The 24,661-nt window shown below is 58.3% G+C and overlaps 1 protein-coding gene across 3 annotated transcripts in view; it reads left to right on the forward strand.

Annotated features, from left to right (window-relative positions):
• Positions 1-23,425, forward strand: part of DPP6 (dipeptidyl peptidase like 6) — a 799,813-nt gene extending 776,388 nt beyond the window's left edge. For all 3 annotated transcript variants that reach the window (XM_068972565.1, XM_068972566.1, XM_068972567.1), the window contains 9 exons: positions 400-498; positions 4,492-4,561; positions 7,035-7,229; positions 14,807-14,861; positions 19,643-19,754; positions 20,686-20,744; positions 21,409-21,481; positions 21,570-21,643; positions 23,279-23,425. In XM_068972565.1, the coding sequence (XP_068828666.1) occupies positions 400-498; positions 4,492-4,561; positions 7,035-7,229; positions 14,807-14,861; positions 19,643-19,754; positions 20,686-20,744; positions 21,409-21,481; positions 21,570-21,643; positions 23,279-23,425 (884 nt within the window). The remainder of the gene's footprint in view (positions 1-399; positions 499-4,491; positions 4,562-7,034; positions 7,230-14,806; positions 14,862-19,642; positions 19,755-20,685; positions 20,745-21,408; positions 21,482-21,569; positions 21,644-23,278) is intronic.
• Positions 23,426-24,661: the final 1,236 nt, after the last annotated feature.

The following is a 24,661-nucleotide window of genomic DNA, read 5'->3' on the forward strand; positions in this document are numbered from 1 at the left end:
TTCCTGGACAAAGTGGCAAAGGTCACCCCAGCTCCTGTCCTCTCTTCCAGTGTGTTATTGTGGCCACTCCGTTTGGAAACCATTTGCCTTGACAGACATGATGTCAGTTCCCCAGAAAAACAGCAGTCCTGAGACCAGTCACTCCCCCAGAATGATTCCCGTGTGTGAGGAATGCCACGGAGCGTGGCACCGTGGAGGAACCCGCCGCCCGCCTGGAGCACCCGGGCTGACCTGGACTCGCCCCTGTCCTGACCCGGGCTTGGAATCTAACGTCTGCGGCTCTTGGCTCCTACCATGGACGCGTGATCCTGTCCTCCGACGTAGGAGTCAGGAGGCACGTGAAACCCCAGGGTGTCCATGAGCGGGGGTCTGAACACATCATTGTTCTGTCTGTTTCAGAGATGTTTGATCTAGAGACCAACCAGCACGTACAGAGAGCCGTAAGCGACCGGCAGATGCCGACAGTGGAATACAGGAAAATCCAGACTGAGGACTACAGTGAGTGCTTTGGGGGAAACAGCCGCGATTGCTGTGCCGGCGGGGGGTGGGGGCGGGGCAGGGGTCCCCAGCGTGGGGGGCCAGGGGAAGCCTACTGTGTTCACAGGCAAGACACTCGCTCTGTGCCAGACAGAAATAAACAGGAGCGGTGATTTCTGTCCCCCGGAGGCCGACAGTTTAGACGTGGTCCAGATGAAAATTCTCTCCTTGGCAGGGAGCAGGCCTAGACACCACCCAGGGCAGGGGCTCCCCCCGGACGTTCCCTTTCTGTGCCACCGACGCCCTATTGCTTGTCATCTCGCCTCTCCATGTAGCTCACGGGCTGTGGGGGGGGCGTCCTTGCAGCTGGAGACCATCAGCGCCCCTCCTTGCCCTGTGTCCTTCTCCCTCTGAGCTGTCCGCTCAGCCCTTCAGTGAGCTTCCGTGAGCTTCTTCTGTGGCAGGCTCCCCTGAGAGCCCTGGGGCCCGGCTGGATGGGACCCGAGCTCCAGGCGGGAAGGGGGTCCCGGCAGCTTCGTCACCTCTGCACACAGCCCCGCTCACCCGGCCCGGGCCCACCGCCCACTGGGCGTCCGCCCTCCAGTCCCCGCAGCACCGTGTCCCTCCGCGCTGTCCTGCTGTGGGCGATGACGCCCTTAGTGTGCAGACTGGTTCCAGGTCATTCAGGCCGCAAACCTCGAAGTCATCCAGGTACCATCTGCCCATCATCTCTGAGGTCTTGGGAGCTAACTTGGAAGGTCACCAGGGATGGATGGGAAAGAGTGATGCCTGAATGCAGGCCCTGGGGTGACGGAGGGAGGGTGGCCAGAGCCTGTGTCTGTCTCCCCAGACGGCATCTGGGAGCTCCTCGTCATCTGCCCTTTCCCTTCAGTGGGGCAGCAGCTCGTCACTGGGGCCCGTGAGCCCTGGAGTCTCGTTAAGCATCCCTGTAAGATGGGATCTGGCCGCCTGCCAGCCTGTGAGCCCCTGAGGGCAGGATCCAAGGCTTTGCCGCAGAGCACAATCCAGCTCCCCTCCCCACCGCCTCCCCGCCCAAGACTGCGGTGTGGGGTGTGGGGAGAGGTGAGGAGGGGAGAGGCCCTGGGGGGAGAGGTGCGGGGGTGGGGAGAGGTGCGGGTGGGGTGACGTGCAGGGAGGGGGAGATACGGGGGAGAGGTGAGGAGGGGGGAGACTGAGCTGCAGCAGTGACCCCTCCCCGGGCCTGTGGGCACAGCTGGTTGCTCTGGCCCCGCGCATGCTCAGTGCCTCGGAGGCTGATAGAGAAGAAACCAGCCCAGGAGGAGTGTGAGTGGAGGCTGTGGTCACGCCTGGCGGAGACATCTCTGCCCACCGGCCCAGGGCCACCCCACTGTCTCTCCGGGTCTGGATTTCCCTCGATGTCCCTGAAATACTCATGGATCCCGGCAGGACGCGCTCGGACCTGGAAGCGCTGGCAGCTTTGCGTGTCCAGGGGGCACGTCCAGTCGCAAGCGGGAGAGGGGCCATCAGTCAGAAAGAGAGGATGGAGGAGCAGGGCGGCCCACAGATGCTGTCATCAGGGTGCGGGGAACCACAGAACAGAAAGCGAGCGGCAGGAAGGGTGGGAGTCCAGGCCGCAGACGAGGCTCCTGAGACCCCAGGAGTCGCGGCTCTAACAGGAGGGGGAGAAAAGAGGCGTGCAGCCCCCATGGGGTCTGTGCGTGGGTCACCAGGACGGGGCAGGCACCCCCACATGGGACGGGCCAGGCCTGAAACCTGCCCCCACTGCCCCGAAGCCTGTATGCAGGTCCTGTCTGCCTCCCCCGCCCTGCCGAGTGTAGAGAGAACTGACTCTGACAGCTCAGGGTGGAGCCTCCGTACCTCCAGGAAGGGGGCAAAGGGAAGTCTAGGCTGCCCCCGGGGAGGGCGTCCGTGACTGGTGCAAACTGTCGTGCAGCGCCTGTCACTCAGGACAGACCCAGGGTCACGAGAGCCCTCTCCTTAACTGGGTGTCCGTCTTCCTGCTCTCCTTTGGTAAGGAAGAACCAAGGCAAACACACAGGATGCCTTTAGATTGAGGGAGGGAGGAGTGGATGGAGAGTTGGAGGCAGGGGTGGGTGGAAGGGTGGATGGGCAAGCAGGCAGGCAGCCTCCACGGGCCTGCCGCAGCCGCCGCCTCTATCTCTCCACGCAGACCTCAGGCAGGCCCCGTCACGTGCAGGGCCCGAGCAGAACGAAAACACGAGGCTTATGATGGTGGCAGAGCTTCTGGTCCAGCTGGGGCCTCTCAGGGGCCCACAGGACTTCACAGGCCGCGCCCTCTGAGGCCGGCCAGCCTCCGCCCTCAGACCTCAGCCTCCGGCCCTGCCCCGTCCCTCCTCCCAGCCAGTTTTCTCTAAGTCTGTTACCTGGAGGCCAGGTCTCATTCCTTGCCTAGACCCTCCCCCACCCCGATCTCCTAGCCCAGGCCCTCCTCCTCCTCCTCCTCCATCCATGTGGGCTCACGGGCTCCCACAGGAACGGTCCCCACACCGCGGAGCCCTGAGTGGTGCTTGCCACCCCCTCCTCCAAAAACCCAGAGAAGAGGCTTGAGAAACAAAGAGCCGACCCCCGCCTCCTCCAGCGGCCGCCCAAGGTTTCTCCCGGGGCGAGGTTTTTACTCGCAGGTGTCCAGGGATGAAGACAAGAGGAGAGGGCGTACAGCGTGTGCGGGCCGGCGTCCACACATCACCCCTGGGGGCCCTAGCAAACCCGAGCGCTGTCGCCCTGCCCGCCTGTTTTTATTTTGTCTGTCATTGAATGCTGGTGGAGGCTAAGGCTGTCCTCGGGGAAGTCGCCCACCTCCAGGACTGCTCTCCGAATGTATTCCACCGCTGGTGGCCAAAGCCTGCCCGTGGGCTTATCAGTGGCAGAAAGCAGCCCAGACCATGTTTTATGGATATTTCAGTGATAGAGTCCCCGGGTCCCTGGGCCATTGATCTAATTTGCAAGCCATTAACATTCAGCCGGAATCAGTAATGAGAGTCGGGTCAGAGCCTGCTGCTGAGCCAATCCCCCAGCCTAGGGTGTATCTATTGGTATAGTGACTGTGCTCGGGCAAAGACGCCCATTCCAGTTTAGTTGCGATCTGGGCTCTAGTTAACGTCAGGGAACAATCTCTAACTGAGGCAGGAAGTTCCATTTGGGGAAAGGACAGAGACAGCGGTGAGGGACACGCTCCTCTCCCTCCCTGACCGCATCCTGGTGGCCAGGGACCACGTCCAGAGGGCCTTGGCTGCAGGACCCGTGGCCGCACTGGCTCCCTCCCGCTGGCTCCCGGGCATCCAGGCCTGCCCAGCTCCAGCCCATGAACAGTGAGGGCCCCCCAGCTCCAGCCTCTCCCTCTGGGCTCTGCCCCGCCTCACCACCCACTCCCCACTGAGTGTCTGCCTCCCCGAGCCCCCACCACTCCTCAGCGTCCCTCCCCACTTACCTGTATGATGCAGGAGTCCCTCGTGACAGAGCGCACGCTACTCCAGGGGCTCACTCCCCCTGCCTGGAACTCTGCTGTTAGCAAGCGCACAGCCCACGGAGGTCCAGGCATTCCTGTCTGTCCACACGTTCCTCCGCACAAGGTTTCCTTTAAGCCTCAGGTGGAGAAGTGTTGGTCACTCAGTCGTGTCTGACTCTGCGACCCCACGGACTGTAGCCCACCAGGCTCCTCTGTCCGTGGGATTCTCCAGGCAAGAAGACTGGAGTGGGTGGCCATTCTCTTCTCCAGGGGATCTTCCCCACCCAGGGATCAAACCCAGATCTCCTGTATTGCAGGCAGGTTTTTGTTTTTGTTTTTGTTTTTTTTACCATCTGAGCCACAGGGAAGCCCTCATTTGAAGAAACTCAGCCTCAAGGAGACTGACTGGGTGCTTTGTCCAAGTCCAGGGGGAGCGGGAGTCACCCTGTCTGTCTCCCAGGCCCCTGGGGGCCCATCCCGCCCCTCCCTTCCTGGCCACACTTCCTGGCCCCTAACGTGCAGCCCTGTGTTCTGTTTCTGCCTAGACCTGCCCATTCAGATCCTCAAGCCGGCGACCTTCACCGACACCGCCCACTACCCCTTGCTCCTGGTGGTGTAAGTATCCCAGGGAAAAGGACCAAACCCTCAATAAGGTGGGAAGGGGAGCCCAGTCCCGCTGCAAACTAAGATCAGAAAGCGATTTTAGCCCCTTGTCTCTAACTACCGGTGACCCCGGATGTTAAAGGAAGGCAGGGCCCGATCAGCCTCCGGGGGGTTCTCAGCTTTGAACCCAGGTGCTGAGTCACGTCCCATGGATCCTGCTGCCGTGGCCGCTCAGCAGCCCAGGGACAGCGGGAAAGCTGACTGGGAGTCTGACCTCACTGGGCAGGGCCTGGGGCCCCCAGAAAACGAGTTGGGCCTGGCAACAGCCCCTCCTGCACCACCAGGCAGCCTCGAGCACCGAGTGTCCCCCACAGGACGATTTCAGATCTGCCCCTGCTAACTGGCAAGCCTCTGGCTCAGATTCTGAGAACCCCTTGCAGAGCCTTGCAAGCACCTCCCACGGGGTTCCGTCCTGACCCGGGCTCCTGCCCCAGTGTGCACAGGGCCGTGGGGCGAGGGAGACTCGCAAGAAAGGGCCAGGGGAGGGCAGAGGCCTGCACTGGGGCTGCCCTAGGGCCCCCGGGGAGTCAGCACCCAGAAAGGCGCCCAGAGCCCGACAGCTCTGTACATCGCCCCTGGCACCCAGACAGGCCCTCAGTAACAAGGCTGCACCCGAAGACGCCTGGCTGGACACACAGTCCTGCCCAGCTTGCCACTAACACTCTCTCCTCACTGTCTGGGCACTTCACCAGCAAGAGACACACAGACACATGTATACGGACACACACACGTATACACAGACATACATACACATATGCACAGACATACATACATATACACAGACACAGACACATATATACAGACGTACACGCATACACGTATATACAGACACACACACATATACACAAACACGCATACACATATACACAGACATAACATACACATATACACAGACACCTATATACAGACATAGAAACATATACACAGATACACACAGAGACACGTATATACAGACATACACACATACACACATATATGGACATACACACATACACGTGTATACAGACATACATATACACACACACAGAGACACACATATATACAGACATACACGCATACACGTATATACAGACACACACACATATACACAAACACGCATACACATATACACAGACATAACATACACATATACACAGACACCTATATACAGACATACATACATATACACACACACACAGAGACACATATATATACAGACATACACGCATACACGTATATACAGACACACGCACATATACACAGACAAACACGCATACACATATACACAGACACATATATACAGACATACATACATATACACAGATACAGAGACACGTATATACAGACATACATGCATACACGTATATACAGACATACGCATACACATATATACAGACATACACACATACACACATATATGGACATACACACACATACATGTGTATACAGACATACACACATATACACATACACACACAGAGAGACACATATATACAGACATACACACATACGCACATGCACATATACACAGACACACAGACACATACATACACACAGAGACACATATATCCATACACATGTACACGTATATACAGACATACACACACATATATACAAACATACACACATATATGGACATACACACACATACACGTGTATACAGACACACACATGCATATACACAGACATACACATATACACCAACATATACATACACGTATATACAGAGACACACACACATACATATATAAACATACATACACACATACACATGTACACACACATATACATATATATGGACTTACACACATACACATATACACGGAAATACACATACACATAGATACACATACACACCACACAAATGGACATAACACACAACACACACACACCCACATGTACACACGCACACCCACATGTTCACACGCACACACCAGTACACAGAGCACGTGCATACGAGCACATGCACGGACCTGGGACCCTCCAGGCAGGAATCCTAGAGCAGGTGGCCATTCCCTTCTGCAGGGGATCTTCCCGACCCAGGAATGGAACCCAGGCCTCCTGCATTGTAGGCAGATTCTTTACTGTCTGAGCCATCAGGGAAGCCCCCTAATTTCCTCAAACTAGGGGCCGCCGGAAGGAGCACCACAGCGTGGTCACTCACATGATGGGCACTGAGGGGGCAGCCTGGGAACCCGCCCAGGAAGGATGGGAGAGGCAGGCCGTAGTGGGAGCCAGGCAGGAGGGGAAGAGGAGGACTGTCCAGGGTCTCTCCCCAGGAATGGGCCCTTCAGCACCCTCGTGCTGGGGGGTGCAGATGTGTGGAGCCGGGCGTGGGGGCTGGCTCTGCCCCAGGAGAGCATCCCCAGGCTCCTGAGTCTGCAGGACCAGTCACTGCACCCCCCGCCCCGTAGCTGTGTGCTCAGGCCTGACCTGTCTCTCCCAGGGACGGCACCCCGGGGAGCCAGAGTGTGGCCGAGAAGTTTGCAGTGACCTGGGAGACGGTGATGGTGAGCAGCCACGGGGCCGTGGTGGTCAAGTGCGACGGCCGTGGCAGCGGCTTCCAGGGCACCAGGCTGCTGCACGAGGTGAGGCGGAGGCTGGGCTCCCTGGAGGAGAAGGACCAGATGGAGGCCGTGCGGTGAGCACCCCGACGGCGCCATTGGAACGGGGTTGGGGGGTCGCCTCTCTACCCGGGGTGCGTCGCGGCCTTGTTTCCTGGCGGTGCACACATCCCGCCTGTGCTTTGCTGGCACCCCCAGAAGTCTCTGGTGATTCCCCAGTGAATTCCTGCTAGCGATACGCTCCCAAAGGCCAGGGTCCTAGTCGTCGCATGGCTGGTGGCCTTTCAGCTTTGCTGATTGCGACAAGGTACAGAGACCGTGACATGGGTCTTTGTGGGTTCCCGGTGCTGTGGTCACAGACCTTGGCCACTGGTCATGGGGGGAGGGCAGGGAGAGGGAGAGAGAAGGTGACCCACGTAGCTGGTCACCTCCTTCCTGAAAAAGGGGTGCAGCAGGCAGGTCGGAAGCCCCGCTCCGTGTTTTTATGGCTCTCCCACGTCCTGCTCGCGGAGGCAGGGCCGGTAGAGTCTCCGGAAACAGAAGGGGCCGAGGAGCAAAGGTGTTGACTGGATGTTATTGTCACCCCGGAATGAGAGCTGTTAGGGACCTGTGCCGCTCACTGGCCTGTGGGCGCATCTGCCAAGGTGGGGTCTTCCCAGGTTACCGCATACGCGGCAGACTTCATGTGGGAGAGGCGTGAGACGCACGGACTCAGGTGCTGCAGGGACGGGAAGGGTGTGGGCACGGCGGTCATCCTCCTTGAGATCCAGGTGCATGGTGCTGGACCCTGGGCCTCGGAGAGTGTGATATAGCGCCCAGGTGGATCAATGTTTGCTGACCGAAGGGCGGTAAGACAGCGTGACATCCCAGCCCATGAGTCATCACGATTGCACTCTGGAGGTTTACGAGGTTTCACTCTCCTGACTTTTCAGAACATTTTCTCTCTTGTTTTTAGAAAGATTGATGTCGTGTGACGTGTGCATACGTGTGATGTGTACGTACATGTGACGTGTACTCAGTAAGTAAGTATTAAGTGGATGAAACTGTGAGTGAGTGAGTGAATGGCACCCTCTCCTCAAGGGAGTTGTGAGCTGGTGGAGAGACACGCCACGCGGCCGGACCTTCATGTGCTACAGGCAGAAAATCGGGGTGGGAGAGACGGCTGAGGACCCGAGAGTCTGGGAAGGTGCATCCGTTGCCATACTTTTGCCTGAAAATCAACAGCACACACAAACACACATGCAACATCAAACGTGCTTTACAGACACGGTACCATATTGGCTCTGGAGTCCAGACGGGCATCAGGCATCAGGTTTGTCGGCTGGAGACCCAGTGGTGAGGGTCTGCCTCAGGCCTGGCTCCCTCCAGCTCTCATCTCAGCCAAGCGTGGAGCACCGCTGAGCCTCTGCTCCTCATGCTTACAGGATGGCTGCCAGAGCACCTGCCTTCAGCACCTTGATCCACTTACAGAAACCTTCAGAAGGGAAGGGAGGAGCCTCCCCAGGAGCCCAAAACCAATCACCCACGAGAGCAGTGGGGCAGCCCTGCCCCCTCTCCCGAGACCCAGAGGGCTGGGCAGAGGAAGGAAGAGCGAGTGACAGCTCGGCCAGCGGAGGAGGAGGAGGAGCGGGTGGCGCCCGGTTGGCACCGGTGCTGCAGCGTCTCCTGGGGAGAAGCACGAGGCCCTGGCGGGGCTCGGGGGGAGGAGGGGTGTGACCGGGTGGTGGCGGAGCCCCCTCCCCTGAGCCCCCCTTTTCTTGTCCCTCCCCGCCTGCCGCTGCCCCCTGCCCTCATCTTCCCTGGTCTGACACCGCCCCCAAAGCCCAGAGGCCCTGGCGGAGGACACAGCGTCCTTCATGCACCCCGCCGGCATGGCTAGCCTGGCCACCCTCCTCCGAGCAGAGACAGAGAGCACACGGCTGTTTCACACCCACGGTGTTTCCAAAAATAAGGGATTGATCGGCCATCTGTTCAAAAACAAGGCAGAACCAGTTCCAGGAAAATCATAGTAAAATAGAAAAATTGGCCAACTCTTAAGCCACTGAGGCTTCTGGGGTCAGGAGCACAAGCCACCCCAGCCACGCGGACCTCGGGAGGCTGCTCCCCACGTGCCTGGAGCCGTGGGAAGTTTACTCAGCTCTCTTAGCATCTGGGTCTGTATTCTCATTAGAAAGACATAGCCCGGTTTTCTCAGTTTAAGGAACCGTGAGGCCAGCGCCCCATGCTCACTCCCCGGGGCTCCCCACCCCTGGTCTGGGAGCCCAGCAGGTCTCTCTTTCCATGGAGGAGGAGCCGGGCGTGTGAACGGGCACTCAGGGAATCGGGGGAGCACAGCCTTGCCCAGAGGGGCTCCTGCAAGGAGATGGCTTCCGGCCAGGACCTCACCTCAAAGGATTAATAAATAAGGATGTGTCCGCAGGAAATGAGAGATGCACGTTCCACACGGAAAACACTGTGAGCGAAGGTCGAGGTGATGCAGGGGTGCAGGCAGTTCAGGGCCCCCCAGCTGTAAATACCACGCGGCACGTAAGCCAGGGATGCGGGGAGGGGTGGGCGGCTGGACTGGGCGCCTCCCCTCCCGTCCTCCGAGCTGCCGCCTGCTCTCCAAGCAGCAGCGTCCCCTCAGAGGGTTTTCAGCCAGGAGGTGGCAAAGTCACCTTCATCTTCAGAACCGAGATCCTGGTAGCAGTGTAGCAAGTTTTCTGGGAGAGAGCCCTGGCGGGAAACATTCAAACAGGGAAATTTAAGGAGAGGAATAACCGAAAGCTATGACAAACCCAGACGGCATATTAGAAAGCAAAGACATAATTTTGCCGACAAAGGTCAAATGGTCTTTCCAGTAGTCGTGTACAGATAGGAGAGTTGGACCATAAAGAAGGCTGAGCGCTGGAGTAATTGATGCTTTTGAGCTGTGGTGTTGGAGAAGACTCTTAAGAGTCCCTTGGACTGCAAGGAGATCCTAACCAGTCCATCCTGAAGGAAATCAGTCCTGAATATTCATCGGAAGGACTGGTGCTGAAGCTGAAGCTCCAGTATTTTGGCCACGTGACGCAAAGAGCCAACTCATTGGAACAGACCCTGATGCTGGGGAAATTGAGGGCAAAAGAGGAAATGGGTGACAGGGGATGAGATAGTTAGATCACATCACCAATTCAATGGACATGAACCTGGGCAAACTCTGGGAGATGGTGAGGAACAGGGGGACAGACATGGACACATCAGGAGAGTGGGCTGGGCCACGCGCCCTGCGTCCCTCCCAACGTTCTGCCGCTGCCACACACGTGCAGGGAAGGGCAATCTTCATGACACATCTCTCCCGTCTGCCCCGCGCTCCTGTCTCGTCAAGTCTCTGGCTGTGAGGTTCCCCAGCTCCAAAAGTGCTGGGGGCAGCTCTGTGATCCATGACGCCTGCGTCAGCGTGGGTCCCTGGGAAGCAGTGCCTGGACACGCTCAGACGTGCAGGAGGCGTGTTTGTGCAGAACGCAAGCTGGAGCACAGCGGGGCAGAGCCCTCCAGCCGTGGGGGGAAGGACAGACAGAGGCACCTGGACCCTGAGCGTCTCTGCCAGACTGACTGGGGCCAGCGGGGGCCCCACCCCGGCCACTGGTGGGGACAGCCTGAGATGGCGTGGACATGGGGAAGGCTGGAAGGTATGAGCACTGCCGCTCCGGGGTGTCAGCCCGCCATCCCCAGACGTGCCTCTGGAGGCCAGAGTCCTCCCTCCTCACACGGGGCCTCTGCAGACCCTGGGGTGGAGCTGAGCGCTGCACCTGCTCCCTCGAGAAGGACGCCCTGCCCTGCGCTGCAGCTGAGAGCGCCCAGGAGTGCTCCCGGAGCCCAAACCACGCTCCCCTGTCTGGAGGCTCCACCGCTGCCCTGGAAAGGGCCAGCACATGGAACTGCCTGGTAATCAGTGGACATAAGTCGTGGTGCAGTGGTAAGGTATCTGCCTGCCAATGCAGAGATGCAAGAGACACGGGTTCGATCCCCGGGTGGGGAGATCCCCTAGAGAAGGAAATGACAGCCCACTCCGGTTTTCTTGCCTGGAGAATCCTACGGTCAGAGGAGGCTGGCAGGCTATAGTCCATGGGGTCGCAGAGTCGGACACAAGTGAGCAACTGAGCACAGGCAGCAACAAGATCATAAAAATATTTGATGTTAGAAACACTGTTTCCCCAGATGCCTCCCAAGCACTTTACAGGTGAGGGTCGTGACCGTGACGCGTGGCTTCAGCTCAGGAAGTGACCCTCCAGGTAAAGTCGCTGCTGGGCCGGTCACCAGAGATCGGAGGCTGCCTGTGGATGTGCACACAGGGCTGCGAGCAAAAGTCCGAGATAGTTTATGAACTGGAATGGAGCCAAGACCCCAGCACCAAGGCCCCTTGGGGTGGACACCGTGGTATCCACAGACACAGTCCCAGCCCCCGTGGTCTGGACATCCGGCCGTGCAGCAGAACCCCGCTGGAAGCGGGTGGGCCCTTTCACCAGATGGTCCTCGAGCCCCGTCAGCGTATCAGGGACTGGGGTCACGAGGAGAGAATTCAGAAACTTGGAGAGGGGTCTTCAGTGGTTCCATTGTGTGGGTGTGGCCACTGTGCTTTGCAGGTCGACCTAGGCTCTGTGTGTGTGTGTGTGTGACCTGAAGTCTGCCAGGCTGCCCTATGGCACCTGCACCATGTTTTAAACAAGCCAAGGTGTTCAGTGTTGCATCTCCTAGGGCTGGAAGCCAGGATCGGGTGTGGGCAGGGCTGCGTTCCCTCTAACGCCTGGTGGGGAGGGTCCTGCCTGCTCTTCCTGCTCCCGTGGATGCTGGCAATCTCCGGCTTGTCCACCCATCCTTGCGATCCTGTGTCTTCATGGGCTGTGAACTCCCGAGGCCTCTGTGTCTCTTCTCCCCTTAGAAGGACACCACTCTAGTGTGACCTCGTCCTGACTTACTCCTCACATCGGCAGTGGGCCCTATCGACAGGTGTGGTCCCACACTGAGGTTTGAGGGGTTAGAAATCCAACATATTTTGCAGAATTCAACCCATAACAAATGCATAAATCAACCACACCACTTCCCTTGCCCTTCACCCGACCCTCCCACCAGCCCTGCTTTGCAGAGGCAGCCACCCTCGACCCCCTCACCTCCTTCATCAAGCGTTTGCTTCCGCCTTTCTGAACACGGCTGTCATCACGTCACGACTGCTCATCACTCGACTTCTGGTCGTCACAGGTGAGGACCATCATTCTCCCAGGCATGGTACATCAGCTGCGCGGGGAGGTCAGCCGTCCGAGGTGCAGGATCACTGCGTGCATGGTGCTGGCTGCAGACCCCGTGGGGTCTCATGCCCTGCTTTCTGCTACGTCACTTAATTTTTCCTGGACGGCACCTTTGTCTTTCACCTGGGTACCATCTCCTGGAGTTTACCCAAACTCATGTCCACTGAGTCAGTGATGCCATCCAACCATCTCATCCTCTGTCGTCCCCTTCTCCCCTCACCTTCAATCTTCCCCAGCATCAGGGTCTTTTCCAATGAGTCGGCTCTTCACATCAGGTGGCCAAAGGATTGGAGCTTCAGCATCTGTCCTTCCAGTGAATGCTCAGGGTTGATTTCTTTTAGGATTGACTGGTTTCAAGAGTCTTCTCCAGCACCACAGTTTGAAAGCATCAGTTCACCACCCCTGCTAATGATGTTGATTCCTGCATCCCTTTCTCCCGCTCCACCTGGACCAGGTGTCTGCAGGTCACCCCCGTTGCCCTGCCACACCGTCCCTAGGTCGGGGGCTTTGCACGCACCCCGGGTCTCATGCCACAGAACAGCAGATATATATCCCCCTTTTTATTTACTTTGTGCTTCGTGAATCTAGAAAACATTATAAAATGTCTTTATTCTATTCCCACATTTGAGGTTATTGCTTGTCTAGATGTAAAATCTACATAGATAGTAATCTCTGTCTAGAAGGCCCTGGAATCATCCACCCTCCGGGGTTGCTAGTGAGAAACGCCTGCTGACCTTCCTATTTTTGCTGATCCTCATAGACAGCCTATTGCTCCCTTCCGGGAGAAGGACCTCTTCGCTCTTGGCATGCTGAGACGTCCGCGCTTGGTGTGGGACTCTTCAGCCCGGAGACTAATTGTTCTTCGTCCTCGTCCTCGGAAAGTTTCACCATAGAGTGCTGCTGACTTCTCCTTTCTTGTTGTTTCTCTCTGGAGCTTTTATTGTACTGGTTTTGGTGCTTCTGGGTTTGTTCTCAACATCCCTTTATCTCCTGTTTTCCAGCCTTTCTCTTAATGTTTATTGGCAGACATGACACTTCAAAATCCGTAACCTTCTCTCTTTACCCAAGAGCAAAGTCTTCTTGTCTTATTGGTTCAGTATTTCTTCTCTTTCTAGATATGTTAGTGATGGTTTTCCCTCTGTTTACTGTGTTATCTCTGTTCCCTCTGGATTCCTGAATTTTTCTGGGGTTTTTTAGGGGGGAGGAGTTGTCAATATAATGTAAATGCTATATAGATAGTTGTCAGAGTGTGGCAAATTCAAGTTTTGCTTTTTGGAACTCTCTGGGTTTCTTCCTTAATAGTTTCAATAAGCATTTGGTTGAATCTGTGCATGTGAAACTCCTGAATGCAGAGGGCTGACTGTACCAAGGGCACAGAAGTCGCCTGAATTTGTATCATGGCAAGAAGTCAGAGCAGTTGCTGTTCCACTCTGGACTGGCCCGCCCAGCCCCAGGAACTGGGGGTCCGTGGGCTTCTAACATCACCGTAGAAGCGCTGCTCTAACCCTGAAGGGCTGGCCGGGTCTAGGGCTTGGGACCCTTGGAGAGCCGACTGGAGGACTGTGCACTCTTGGGGCCCAGGCTCGGGAGTTTTAGAGTCCCCCAGACTGAGAAGGGCGGTCAGAAGTGACCAGGCGGCTCCAGCCAGCAGACACAAGAAAATAACTGCTGGGCAATACCTGCAAAGGGGTGATGGGAAGCAGGGGAGGGAGGCTTCGCAGTGACGGCAAGTGGACAGAAGCCGCAGATAGATTCCTGGCAGCACTCCTGCTGCTGAATGAGGATCCAGAAACCAGGACGATTCCAGCCACTTCGTGGGGGAAATGAGGGGCCCTGGGGGACCACAGTGAGAGGACGAGGCAGGACCCAGGCAGCACCCCCCGGGCGCCGAGCTGGGCATGTCCAGATGGAGCCCTGCCGGGAGGCTCAAGGCAGAAAGATGCTGCCCACGACAGGGACCCTCCCAGGAGCTGGGGGCGAGGGCGCCCAGGTGGAGGGCCCAGTGCCCTGACATACAGCCTAGTCACCCTTGCAGACCTCAGAGCTCCGTCCCTGAGCCTGAGGTTCGCGTGGTCCCACTGAGGGGTGACCGTGGCAGAGACGGGACCCAGCCGGGCCCACAAGTCTCCAGCACAGCGTGTGCTGCTGTGAGTCCCCAGTTCTCAACCTGCGAGCTCTGCAGGCCCGGCTGCCCCGTGGCGATGCACGGGAGCCTCAAGTGCTTCACATGGGCGTCCAGTGCACTGTGTAAGCACAGCCAACAGTTAGAGTCTCAGTGTTTCCTCTAAGAGAGGGCTTTCATCTTTGAAAAGGGCAGGAAAGCCCAGCTCCAGCCCCCCGGGTTGGGTTCCAGGCCGCACTGACCCCTCCCTCTCTGCCTGGCCTTGCAGGGTGATGCTGAAGGAGCCGTACATCGACAAGACGCGCGTGGCAGTATTTGGGAAGGTGAGCCCCCTGCTCGGGCCCCCGCCCGCTTCGTCACCCGGCCGAACCCTGATGCGTAGGATGTGCCTCTGGTCCCACCACGGGCGAGCAGTTCTTGTTTAAAAAGAGTTTGGATGTTCAGCCCGGCGCAGGGGTTGGGGGTGGGGGGTGGGGGGTCTTCATCTAGACCCCCGAGCCTCAGAGCTTCTCACATCATCTGGAAGGAAGGCAGTAAGAAGCAGATCCCTTGGGCATGCTCCGTGAGGCTCCTGACTGCTTTCAGGACCAGCCTGCTGGGTTCTCAGGGTGGCGCCCGGAACAGGGGGAGGCGGGGTCTCTGTGTCTGTGTCTCAATGAGCAGCGCTGGCTTCCCTGATGGCCCGTCTGGTAAAGAATCCACCTGCCATGTGCAGCACTGAATCTGCGTGTCCGCTCAGTCGTGATCACTCCTTTGTGACCCCATGGACTGTAGCTCCCGCAGGCCCTCTGTCCATGGGATTCTCCAGGCAAGAATGCTGGAGTGGGTTGCCATGCCCTCCTCCAGGGGATTTTCTTGACCCAGGGACCGAACCAGGCCTCTTGCGTCTCTTGCACTAGCAGGCAGGTCCGTCGCCACTGCCGCCCGCTGTGACGTCCTTGTGTGCAGGGGCCGTGTTCATTTTGGAAGGGCTCCCTGGCGGCTCAGACGGTAAAGCGTCCGCCTGCAGTGCTGGAGATCCGGGCTCCATCCCCGGGTCGGGGAGATCCCCTGGAGAAGGAAATGGCAACCCACTCCAGCGTCCTTGCCTGGCAGATTCCATGGATGGTGGGCTACAGTCCATGGGGTCGCAAAGAGTCGGACACGACTTTTCTTCTTTCATGTTCATTGACTAGGTTCCCTTACAAGGAAGGGAGTGGGTGGGGCGACTCACACCTTGTGCTGTCAAACCGGAGAAGCGTCCATGGGCGCCCCACGTCTGCGGGCCGGAGCCAGGTGTGGGGCCCGTGACTGGGCCTCGGGTCCCCGGAGGACCACCTCCTGTCGCCATGGTGCCCCCGCCACCGTGGTTAGGCCTGGACCGTGGGCTCTTGGGCTCACGGCAGGAGCACAGAGGGACAGGCAGAACTGTCCTCCCGCTGAGAGAACAACCCCGCAGAGGGGCCTGGAGTGGCCTCACGGCAGGTGGGGGTTTGAACAGGTAACCAGAGGGCAAACTCTTGGGTCATCACCTCTGAGCCCAGCGCTGCCCGGGAGCCTCACGCATCAGACATGCGACACCGCCCCGTGGAGGGTCCCAGAATGCCCCAGGAGGTGCGGTAAAGGGCCCGCCCCAGGGCCAGACCCGAGTCTGGACAGAGTCCTCAGCTCAGTCCGTCCTAGCGAAAGCCCACTCCCAGCCTGTGAGGCTCCGAGGAGGCTGGATGACCCACAGCAGACCTTGCCGTGATAGCCCTACCGACTGCCCCCATGGAGACGTTCCTGCCCAGCAGACTGGCCGCAGCTCAAGGCCAGGCTCCGGGCTGGGCTCAGCCTCTGTCCAGCCTGGGAATCTCCCCCAGCGTGGCCCCCGCTGCCGGGAGCCTGGCCTGCGTCGCCTGGCCCCTCCCCACGGTGGGCATCTGGACCCAGCCCTGGCCCCTGCACCTTCCTCAGCCGCTGTGCCCAGTGGGTCCCTGGCCTCTCTGAATAGTGCCTCAGACAGAAGCTCATGGACTCAGTGACTGCGTCTCTTCAGAGGAACAAACCGCTGATCCCCGTAGCTGGTGGGCATGCTCCCCTTTCTTCCTTTTCTGTATAATTATTTTTAACTGGGCTGCCTCAGGTCTTAGTTGCAGCCTGTGCGACCTTGTGTCATGCCCCTTGGACTCTAGTTACAGCTCTAGGGCTCCCGACTTGCAGTTTGGGCTTTAGTTGCTGCAAGGCATGTGGGCTCTTAGTTACCCCCTAAAGGTCACGGATGGAACCTGCGACCCCTGCATTTGCAAGGCGAATTCCTACCTGCTGGCGCACCAGGGAAGTCCCCTGATTCCCTTCTCAGGCCCACCTGAGTGAGTGTGGGCCCCGCCCAGGCTCCGTGTTCCCTCATCATGCAGCCCAGGAGCTCCCGGAGCCGGGGCGGGCCCGGCGGAGCTGCAGGTGTCCAGCCCAGCTGCGTCCTGCAGCTCTGCCTGTGGGCTGCAGCTCACCCCCAAGCACAGCGTGGTGCCGGGGCTCAGAACACGCTTGCTGAGATCCTAGAATGCCCTGAGTCCTCTGGGAAAGATGTGTTCCACACTTTTTTTTTGCAAGACTTTGTTTAGAGCAGTTTCAAGTCCACAGCAAACTTGAGCGGTGTCCTCGCAAGCTGCACAGCCTCCCCCATCACCATCGCTGCCACTTGCTACCCTTCTTTTCACACTCGGTGAACGTGCACTGACGGACCGCGATCACCCAGAACCCGTAGTTCACATAGGGCTCACACCCGGGGCTGCACCGTCTGCGGTTCAGACACATGTACGATGCCACGTGTCCATGACTGTAGGGCCGCCCAGGGCAGCCTCACTGCCCTCAGGGTCCCTGTGCTCCACCTGCTCATGGCTCTCCCCTTCCTGACGCCTGCTCTGTGGAAGAGAAGCTGTGATAAAGCTGTACCATGTACTGCGCTCAGTCACTTAGTCGTGTCCGATGCTTTGAGGCCCCATGGACTGCAGCCCACCAGGCTCCCCTGGCCATGGGATTTCCCAGGCAAGAGTACTGGAGTGGGTTGCCATTTCCTTCTCCAGTGTATTAAAAAGCAGAGACATCACTTTGCCAACAAAGGTCCGTCTAGTCAAAGCTATAGTTTTTCCAGTCGTCATATACGGATGTGAGAGTTGGACCATAAAGAAGGCTGAGCACAGAAGCACTGATGCTTTTGAACTGAGGTGTTTGAGAAGACTCTTGAGAGTCCCTTGGACAGCAAGGAGATCCAACCAGTCCATCCTAAAGAAAATCAGTTCTGAGTATTCATTGGAAGGACTGATGTTGAAGCTGAAACCAGTGCTTGGGCCACCAGGGGGGAAGAGCTAACTCATTGGAAAAGACCCTGATGCTGGGAAAGATTTAGGGCAGGAGGAGAAGGAGGTAACAGAGGATGAGATGGTTGGATGGCATCACCAACTCAATGGACATGAGTTTGAGCAAGCTCCAGGAGATGGTGAAGGACAGGGAAGCCTGGCGTGCTGCAGTCCACAGGACTACAAATAGTCAAACACGACTGACCGACTGGACGGTGGCTCTCTTTCTCCAGCACGTCATAGCGCTGGAATCTTACAGTGTGGGCCCTTGTCAGATTGCCTTCTCTCACTTGGCGATATGCATTCAAGGTTCCTCCACGTCTCTTTTCCCTCCCACAGCTCATTTCTTCTAGTACCAAACAGTCACTGCCTGAATGCACCATGCTTTATCCACTCACCTACTGTAGGGCATCTTGGTGGCTTCCAAGTCGCTGTGGCAGTGACGAATAAAACATCATCCCTGTGCAGGTTTTTGTGGACATCTAAGTTTTCAGCTTCTTAAATACCAAGGAGTGTACGATCATATGATAAGGGAATGCTCAGTTTTGAAGGAATCCACCAAGCTCTCTTCCACAGAGTCTGTAACACTCGGCATCCCCACCAGCAGCAAGTGGGTTCCCAGCAGAGTTCCAGTACTGTGTGTGCTCACCAGCCTCTGGTGTGGTCACTCACCGTTTTTAAAAAAAAGCTGCAAAATGACCTGTAAGACTTGGCAATTTCTTTGACCGTAAACATTATTTGCAAGAAACCAAAAAGACTCATGTCGTTAAGAGAAAGATAGTCCTGTTTTACTGAAGGAGAAACTTATGATCAAAACCCGTTAATTCTGCAGTGAGCTTGGCACAGATGTCTCGCCACCCTCCCTACCAGCACACACCCCTGCACACACACCCACACCCTTAACACCTGCCCACCTTTGCTCATCAAAGCATGCCCTGTGTGTCTGCTTCCCTCTGGGCCTGCCGAGAAGCAGGAAGACATCTGGGCCAACCTGCACCCACAGCAGGCCTGGTGTCATGCTCACTCTCCCAAGGAGGCTCACACTGTGGTCTTCCATCTCAACCCCAGAGTGAGGGCCACACCGGATCCGAAGGACTGGCCACATGCCAGACACGTGTGGACATCTGTCCTGTATAGGCCCCTAAGCAGAGCATCGTGGCGGCCCGTCCCCGAGCCCTTTGACATTGACTCCTCATGGGCCCGTCCTCAGAAGCACAGAAAATGGGGATTTCCCTGGCGGTCCAGTGGCTAAGACGCCACACTTTCAGTGCAGGGAGCCGGGGTTTGGCCCATTGCCAGGGCACTAGATCCTGCAGGTCACAGCTAAGACCTAGTACAGCCAAAAAATAAAAATAAAAAATCAGAGAAGATGGGTTGACTCTGTCTGTAGACAGGGAAGGCAGCAAGCAATGGTATGCTGGAGGCGCCGGACTGAAAGGACATGACAGTCGTGCACGCACACAAGGGTTCTCCAGCGCACGGTCACACTCGACGTGACCATCAGATTCCGCCTGCACGGCGCATGAACACGAGGCCTCGGAAGGGAGCTCGCCTCATGGTGCGTTTAGCTGGAGAGGTGTTTGCGTTCCCTCTTTTTACGTCCCCTGGAGATGTCTAATGTCGACTTTTTAAAATATAAATTTATTTATTTTAATTGGAGGCTAATTACTTTACAATATTGTATTGGCTTTGCCAAACATCGACATGACTTGAATCCGCCACGGGTGTAAGAAAGGGCCCCGTGGCAGCGCTGCTGAGCCCCGCCCCCTGTCTGTCCCCGCCCCCAGGACTACGGCGGGTACCTGAGCACCTACCTCCTCCCGGCCAAGGGCGACGGCCAGGCTCCAGTCTTCAGCTGCGGCTCCGCGCTCTCCCCCATCACGGATTTCAAGCTCTACGGTGAGGGTCCTGACGGGGCGGGCACACACCCTCCCCGCGCCACACCCCAGGGCCTCGTCTGATACCCCTCGGGGAGGTGTGGGCGGCGGTGACGCCTGGTAGCCTGAGTTGGGAGTGCAGGGCGGGGGGTTTTCCAAGCTGCTTATTCTGAAAGGGGTTGACCCACCCGCGTCCCTGAATCATCCTCCCCAACGTGAGACCAGGAGCTGAAACTCGACCAGCGGTCCGCCTGCAGCGTGGGCATGGTGGGAGCGGAGGGAAGGGGCTCCCTGCACGCCACCCCCAGCGGCAGTCTTCGGCTTGTGCCCCAGGGTCAGCCGGCAGAGCCCTAGCCGTGTCTCTCTCAGCCTGGGGGTGTTCGCGGCCGAGGGTCCCGGGGGTCTGCTCTTCCTTGCTGCCCGCACCTGAGGCCCCCTCCGCGGTGCGACCCTAGGTGTGGGGGCCGGCCCCTGCCCGCCTGGACCTGGCTCTCCGGTCACTGATCCGGGCCCGAGGCTCCCGGCGTCCCTGCCCTTTGGTCAGCCAGCCTCTTCCCCAAACGCGAATGGTTCTGTGACGTCACTGCTGGTTTAAGTGTGGGAAAGGCCTTCTCCGCGGGCTGTGAGAGCCGGCACTCGGGTCAGGGCCGCAGGGAGGCTCGGCCATCAGCCCCAGCTGCACGCAGGGACACAGCAGCAGGGGCTGGGGGCCTGGAGGCTCACGGCTGACGCTTTCATCTTTGGGAAGTGATTCGTGCACATTTCAGCTGAAAACCATACAGGAACTCGCCTAATTCCAGATTTTAATAACCTAGAATGATCGCCCCGTGGAATACATGAGACATAGTCTGTGTTTTCAAATTCAGCGAGGCTCTCTAGGGGCTTTACTCCAGCTATTTCACAGTCCGAGGGGCCGAGGCCAAGGGCTAACCCTCCCCTCTGCTTCCGTCCAGCGTCTGCATTTTCCGAGAGGTACCTGGGCCTCCACGGACTTGACAACCGAGCGTACGAGGTACGTCTGGTTGCAGCCACCGCTTGGGACGGCCCCCTCTTAGCCTTCTGCCGGCCTGTGTCCCAGCACAGCTCCCTCTGAGAAAGCCCCTGGCCCCACCCCTGAGGACGTGGGTGACCAAGCCCTCTCCCAGGTGCATCTGGCTGTCCGTCTGGAGCCGGAGGGCAGAGGAGGAAGCGGGGAAGGCTTGGGTGGGGAAGTCTGTCCTGGGGTCCATAGGCTGCCGTATGCATGGGCTCTGCCCCCAAGGCTGCTTCTGCTCCGGGAGAGAGCGAGCCCTGGATGGGAGAGAGCAGGCAGGACGCACCTCTGACCCACCCCCCAGTCCCTGCGCAGCGGCTGAGAGCGGAGGTCACCCAGGCCTCTCCTCACCTGGGGCCCCGGAGGCCACTGAGGCTTCAGGGCTGAAAGCCACGCACAGACATCGTTCAGGCCAGCGTGTCACTCCCAGTGGGATGGCGGCCCCAGGCTTCCTGCAGGGGGAGGGGACCCTGTCTTCCTGCCCTCCCTTCCCCCCACCCCTCATCTCCTGCCCCCCCTTCCCCCCCACCCCTCATCTCCTGCCCCGTCCTCTTCTTGATTGGGTGAGACCACCAGGGCAGGGAGAGAGTGCCCGCTGCACCGCCCGGCCAGGCCCCGTGCTGACCCCCCTCCCCGCCTGCAGATGGCCAAGGTGGCACACCGGGTGTCCGCGCTGGAAGGGCAGCAGTTCCTGGTCATCCACGCAACCGCGGACGGTGAGCGCCTGACCCTGGGGGCTGCAGGGAACGTTGCCCTCCGTGCTGCCACAGGCTCTGACAGACCCTGTCCTCTTTCTTTCAACAGAAAAAATCCATTTCCAGCACACGGCAGAGCTCATCACACAGCTCATTAAGGGAAAGGCTAATTACAGCTTACAGGTACAGGGCTGGCCCAAGACACCCCCTGCCCCCCGACAGAGGCGAGCCACACGCCCAGTCTTCCCACTCTGCAGGGACACGCTGCTGGGCCCGGTCCTGGGAGGTGGTCGGGGACACATCAGGTGGGATGAGCAGGGCTTAAGGGGGCAACTGGGGACGAGACGGTTGGATAGCATCGCTGACTCAGGGGGTATTAGTTTGAGCAAGCTCTGAAGATAGTGAAAGGCAGGGAAACCCGGCATGCTGCAGTCCATGGGGTTGCAGAGCCGGACGCGACTGAGCGACTGAAGAACAGCAACAAACGGCAGCTGGGTTCTGCTCTGGGGCTGCGTTCAGGCCCCTTTGGAACGCCCCTTACCCTGCCCCGCACCCCCAGGGAGCGGTTCCCCGCAGGACAGAGTCCTGCCTAGTTCACATGTCATCTGAGCTCCGTTGAGAGAGCTCAGGTCACACTACAAGGCCAAGTGCATCGTATGACACGTCGCAGCCCCAATAGGTCCAGCAGCAGAGCTCTGAGTGCCAGAGTGGACCACGCCGCAGATACAGGTGGGGCCCAGCCCAGGCCCCCTGGATACGGCTGCAGACGCAGAGCAGCTGAGATGCTCAAGCCTGTAACGGTGACAAGGCCAGCTGAGGGCTCCGGGGCCCAGGACCCGGCGAGGGGGAGAGGTGTCTCCTGCTCTGCACCTCTCAGAGCTGTTTGAGGCTTAAGGCACAGGCAGTAGCTCAAGGACCACCTTCCTAAATACTGAGGCCAAGGTAGGTGTCACAAAGACACCCAAGACGCAAGAGAAGGATGGGTGCACGTGCAAGAGGCAGCCTGGTATCCTGGCAAGACCGCAGGCTTTGGGGCCAGTGAGACCTGGCTCTGAGTCTCTGCTGGGACCAGGCCCTTCGTGTGGAAGCTGGGTGGAGCCCAGGGTGCCTGGGGCCATCACACTTGGGGACGGGATGATCAGCTGCTATCTTTTCAGCCCCGCGGTGTCCTAGGGCGCCTGCCATGCCAGACACCTGGGGTCCATCCCCGGGTCAGGAAGGTCCTCTGGAGAAGGGAATGGCAACCCACTCCAGTACTCTTGTCTGGGGAATCCCATGGACAGAGGAGCCTGGTGGGCTACAGTCCACAGGGTCACAAACGTTGGACACGACTGAACACAGCGTTTTGTGTCCCAGGCCTTGTTCTGAGCCTTTCAGGGAAATTTTGTCTTTCAATCCTCACCACACTTAATGAGTTAGATTTGATGATGATAATCGTCTCCATTTGGACACCTCTGGACGCTGAGGTCCAGGAAAGCCCCTGTGCCTGGCGAGCCGGGAGCTTCCTGCACTCACTGGGGTCTCGGAGACGCTGTTCCGCCCAGTTCTCTGGGAGTCCTGACCCCTGCAGGCCCGGCCGCGGCCTCTGTGGTCCCCGAGCCTGGATCCATGTTGTGGATCCGAACAAGCAGAGCCAGAGGCACAGAGTCTACTAGACAAGAGTGTTGTCCGATTCCTTCCCTGATGCTCTGAGGACGCCCTCTGCCGTCGGAGCTGAGTCTGGCCACGCGGGCGGTGGGGTGGGGGTCTCCGCGTCTCCCGGCGCCTGGCCCACAGGGGGCGGTGGCCACGTGGCTGAGTCCTCTGCCCCCGTTGCAGATCTACCCGGACGAGAGTCACTACTTCGGCAGCGCCGCCCTGCAGCAGCACCTGTACCGCTCCATCCTGGGGTTCTTCGTGGAGTGCTTCAGGATCCAGGACAAGCTCCCCGCAGTCGCAGCAAGAGAGGAGGAGGAGGAGGACTGAGCCCCACGACGCACCGCCCGGCACCCCCTGGGACAGGGCACGCTGCTCCGGGCACCCCGCGGCCTGTCCCGCAGAGGCGGGGGCGCCTCCTTCATCGCATGTGTGTCTCGGGTCCGAAGGCATTTCCGCTCCAGAAACAAGCTCCTTGCCGGGTGGAGGTGCGTCGCCGCTCCCGAGGGGCTTCTTCGGAGCCTGGAACCACCGCCTCCTCCCCCTGCAGCGTGACCGGGGCCTCCCCACGACCCTCCCCAAGGAACAAAGCGGAGCCTGGATGGCACGGCCCTGGAACTGGAGCTGGCGAGCGGCAGCGTGGGACCCGGCCTCCCCCGAGTACCGTGCCCACCAGGGAGCACCACCCCCGCGTGACGTCACCGCGCCATGGACCAACCAGAGCACAATTACTTTCACAGTACCTGTCCCTAGACTGGCCCGCTCCTTTTCAATTAGGAGATTCCACATTTTAAGGGGCTGTACAAAGTGTCACTGTAGCTGGTGCTGATGGTTAACCTTCTGGAATTAGTTTGCGTTTTTCTATGGTTTTCACCTGACACTGTCTCTGATCACGGGCTTGTTTTGCTGTGCGCTTTTTTCTTTTTTTTTTTTTGCTTTTGTTTTGCTTGGTTTCGTTCAGTCAGTATGTAGGCTTTGCACTTGTTTGGATTGAAAAAACAGATCAGAAGTAACGGCTTTCTCCTCAAGGTCATCTCTAGACTTTGTGGGGACATTTCAAAAATACTGCAAACGACATCCGGCACTGTTCACTAAAGGGTCATAAATAAAAACTCGCCTCCCACCAAGTGCGTTAGGGTCTGGCTCAAATTCGCGCCGTCCATTTCCACGCGTCCTGAAGCCCATCCCTTTCCTCCCAGATAGGTTGTCTTTTCAGATGACATTTGGTTAAAAAACATGAAAAGACCAAGCATTAGCTCCACCTCCAGGCTGGTCACATGTGCTCGGGTGACAAGAACCCTGGAGGAACGGAGGGGCCCGCGCCAGCATCGCCCCCAGCCCCCACCCCCTGCACGCAAGCAGCCTCAGCAACATTCCAGCCTGGCCTCGTGAGGCATCCTCTGCTCAGAGGCAAGCCAGCATCCGCGTGTATCTCACTCCATTGTATATAGAGACAGGACTGCGGTCAGCCATCGCCACTGCCCCCTGCCCTCCGCCAAGTCCTTGTCGTGTTTTGCCTGCATGCTCGCAGCCTGCCCAAGCTGTTGTCTCTACAAGTGCTCGTTG

Source organism: Capricornis sumatraensis, chromosome 5, assembly GCF_032405125.1.
Source record: "Capricornis sumatraensis isolate serow.1 chromosome 5, serow.2, whole genome shotgun sequence".
Taxonomy (NCBI): domain Eukaryota; kingdom Metazoa; phylum Chordata; class Mammalia; order Artiodactyla; family Bovidae; genus Capricornis; species Capricornis sumatraensis.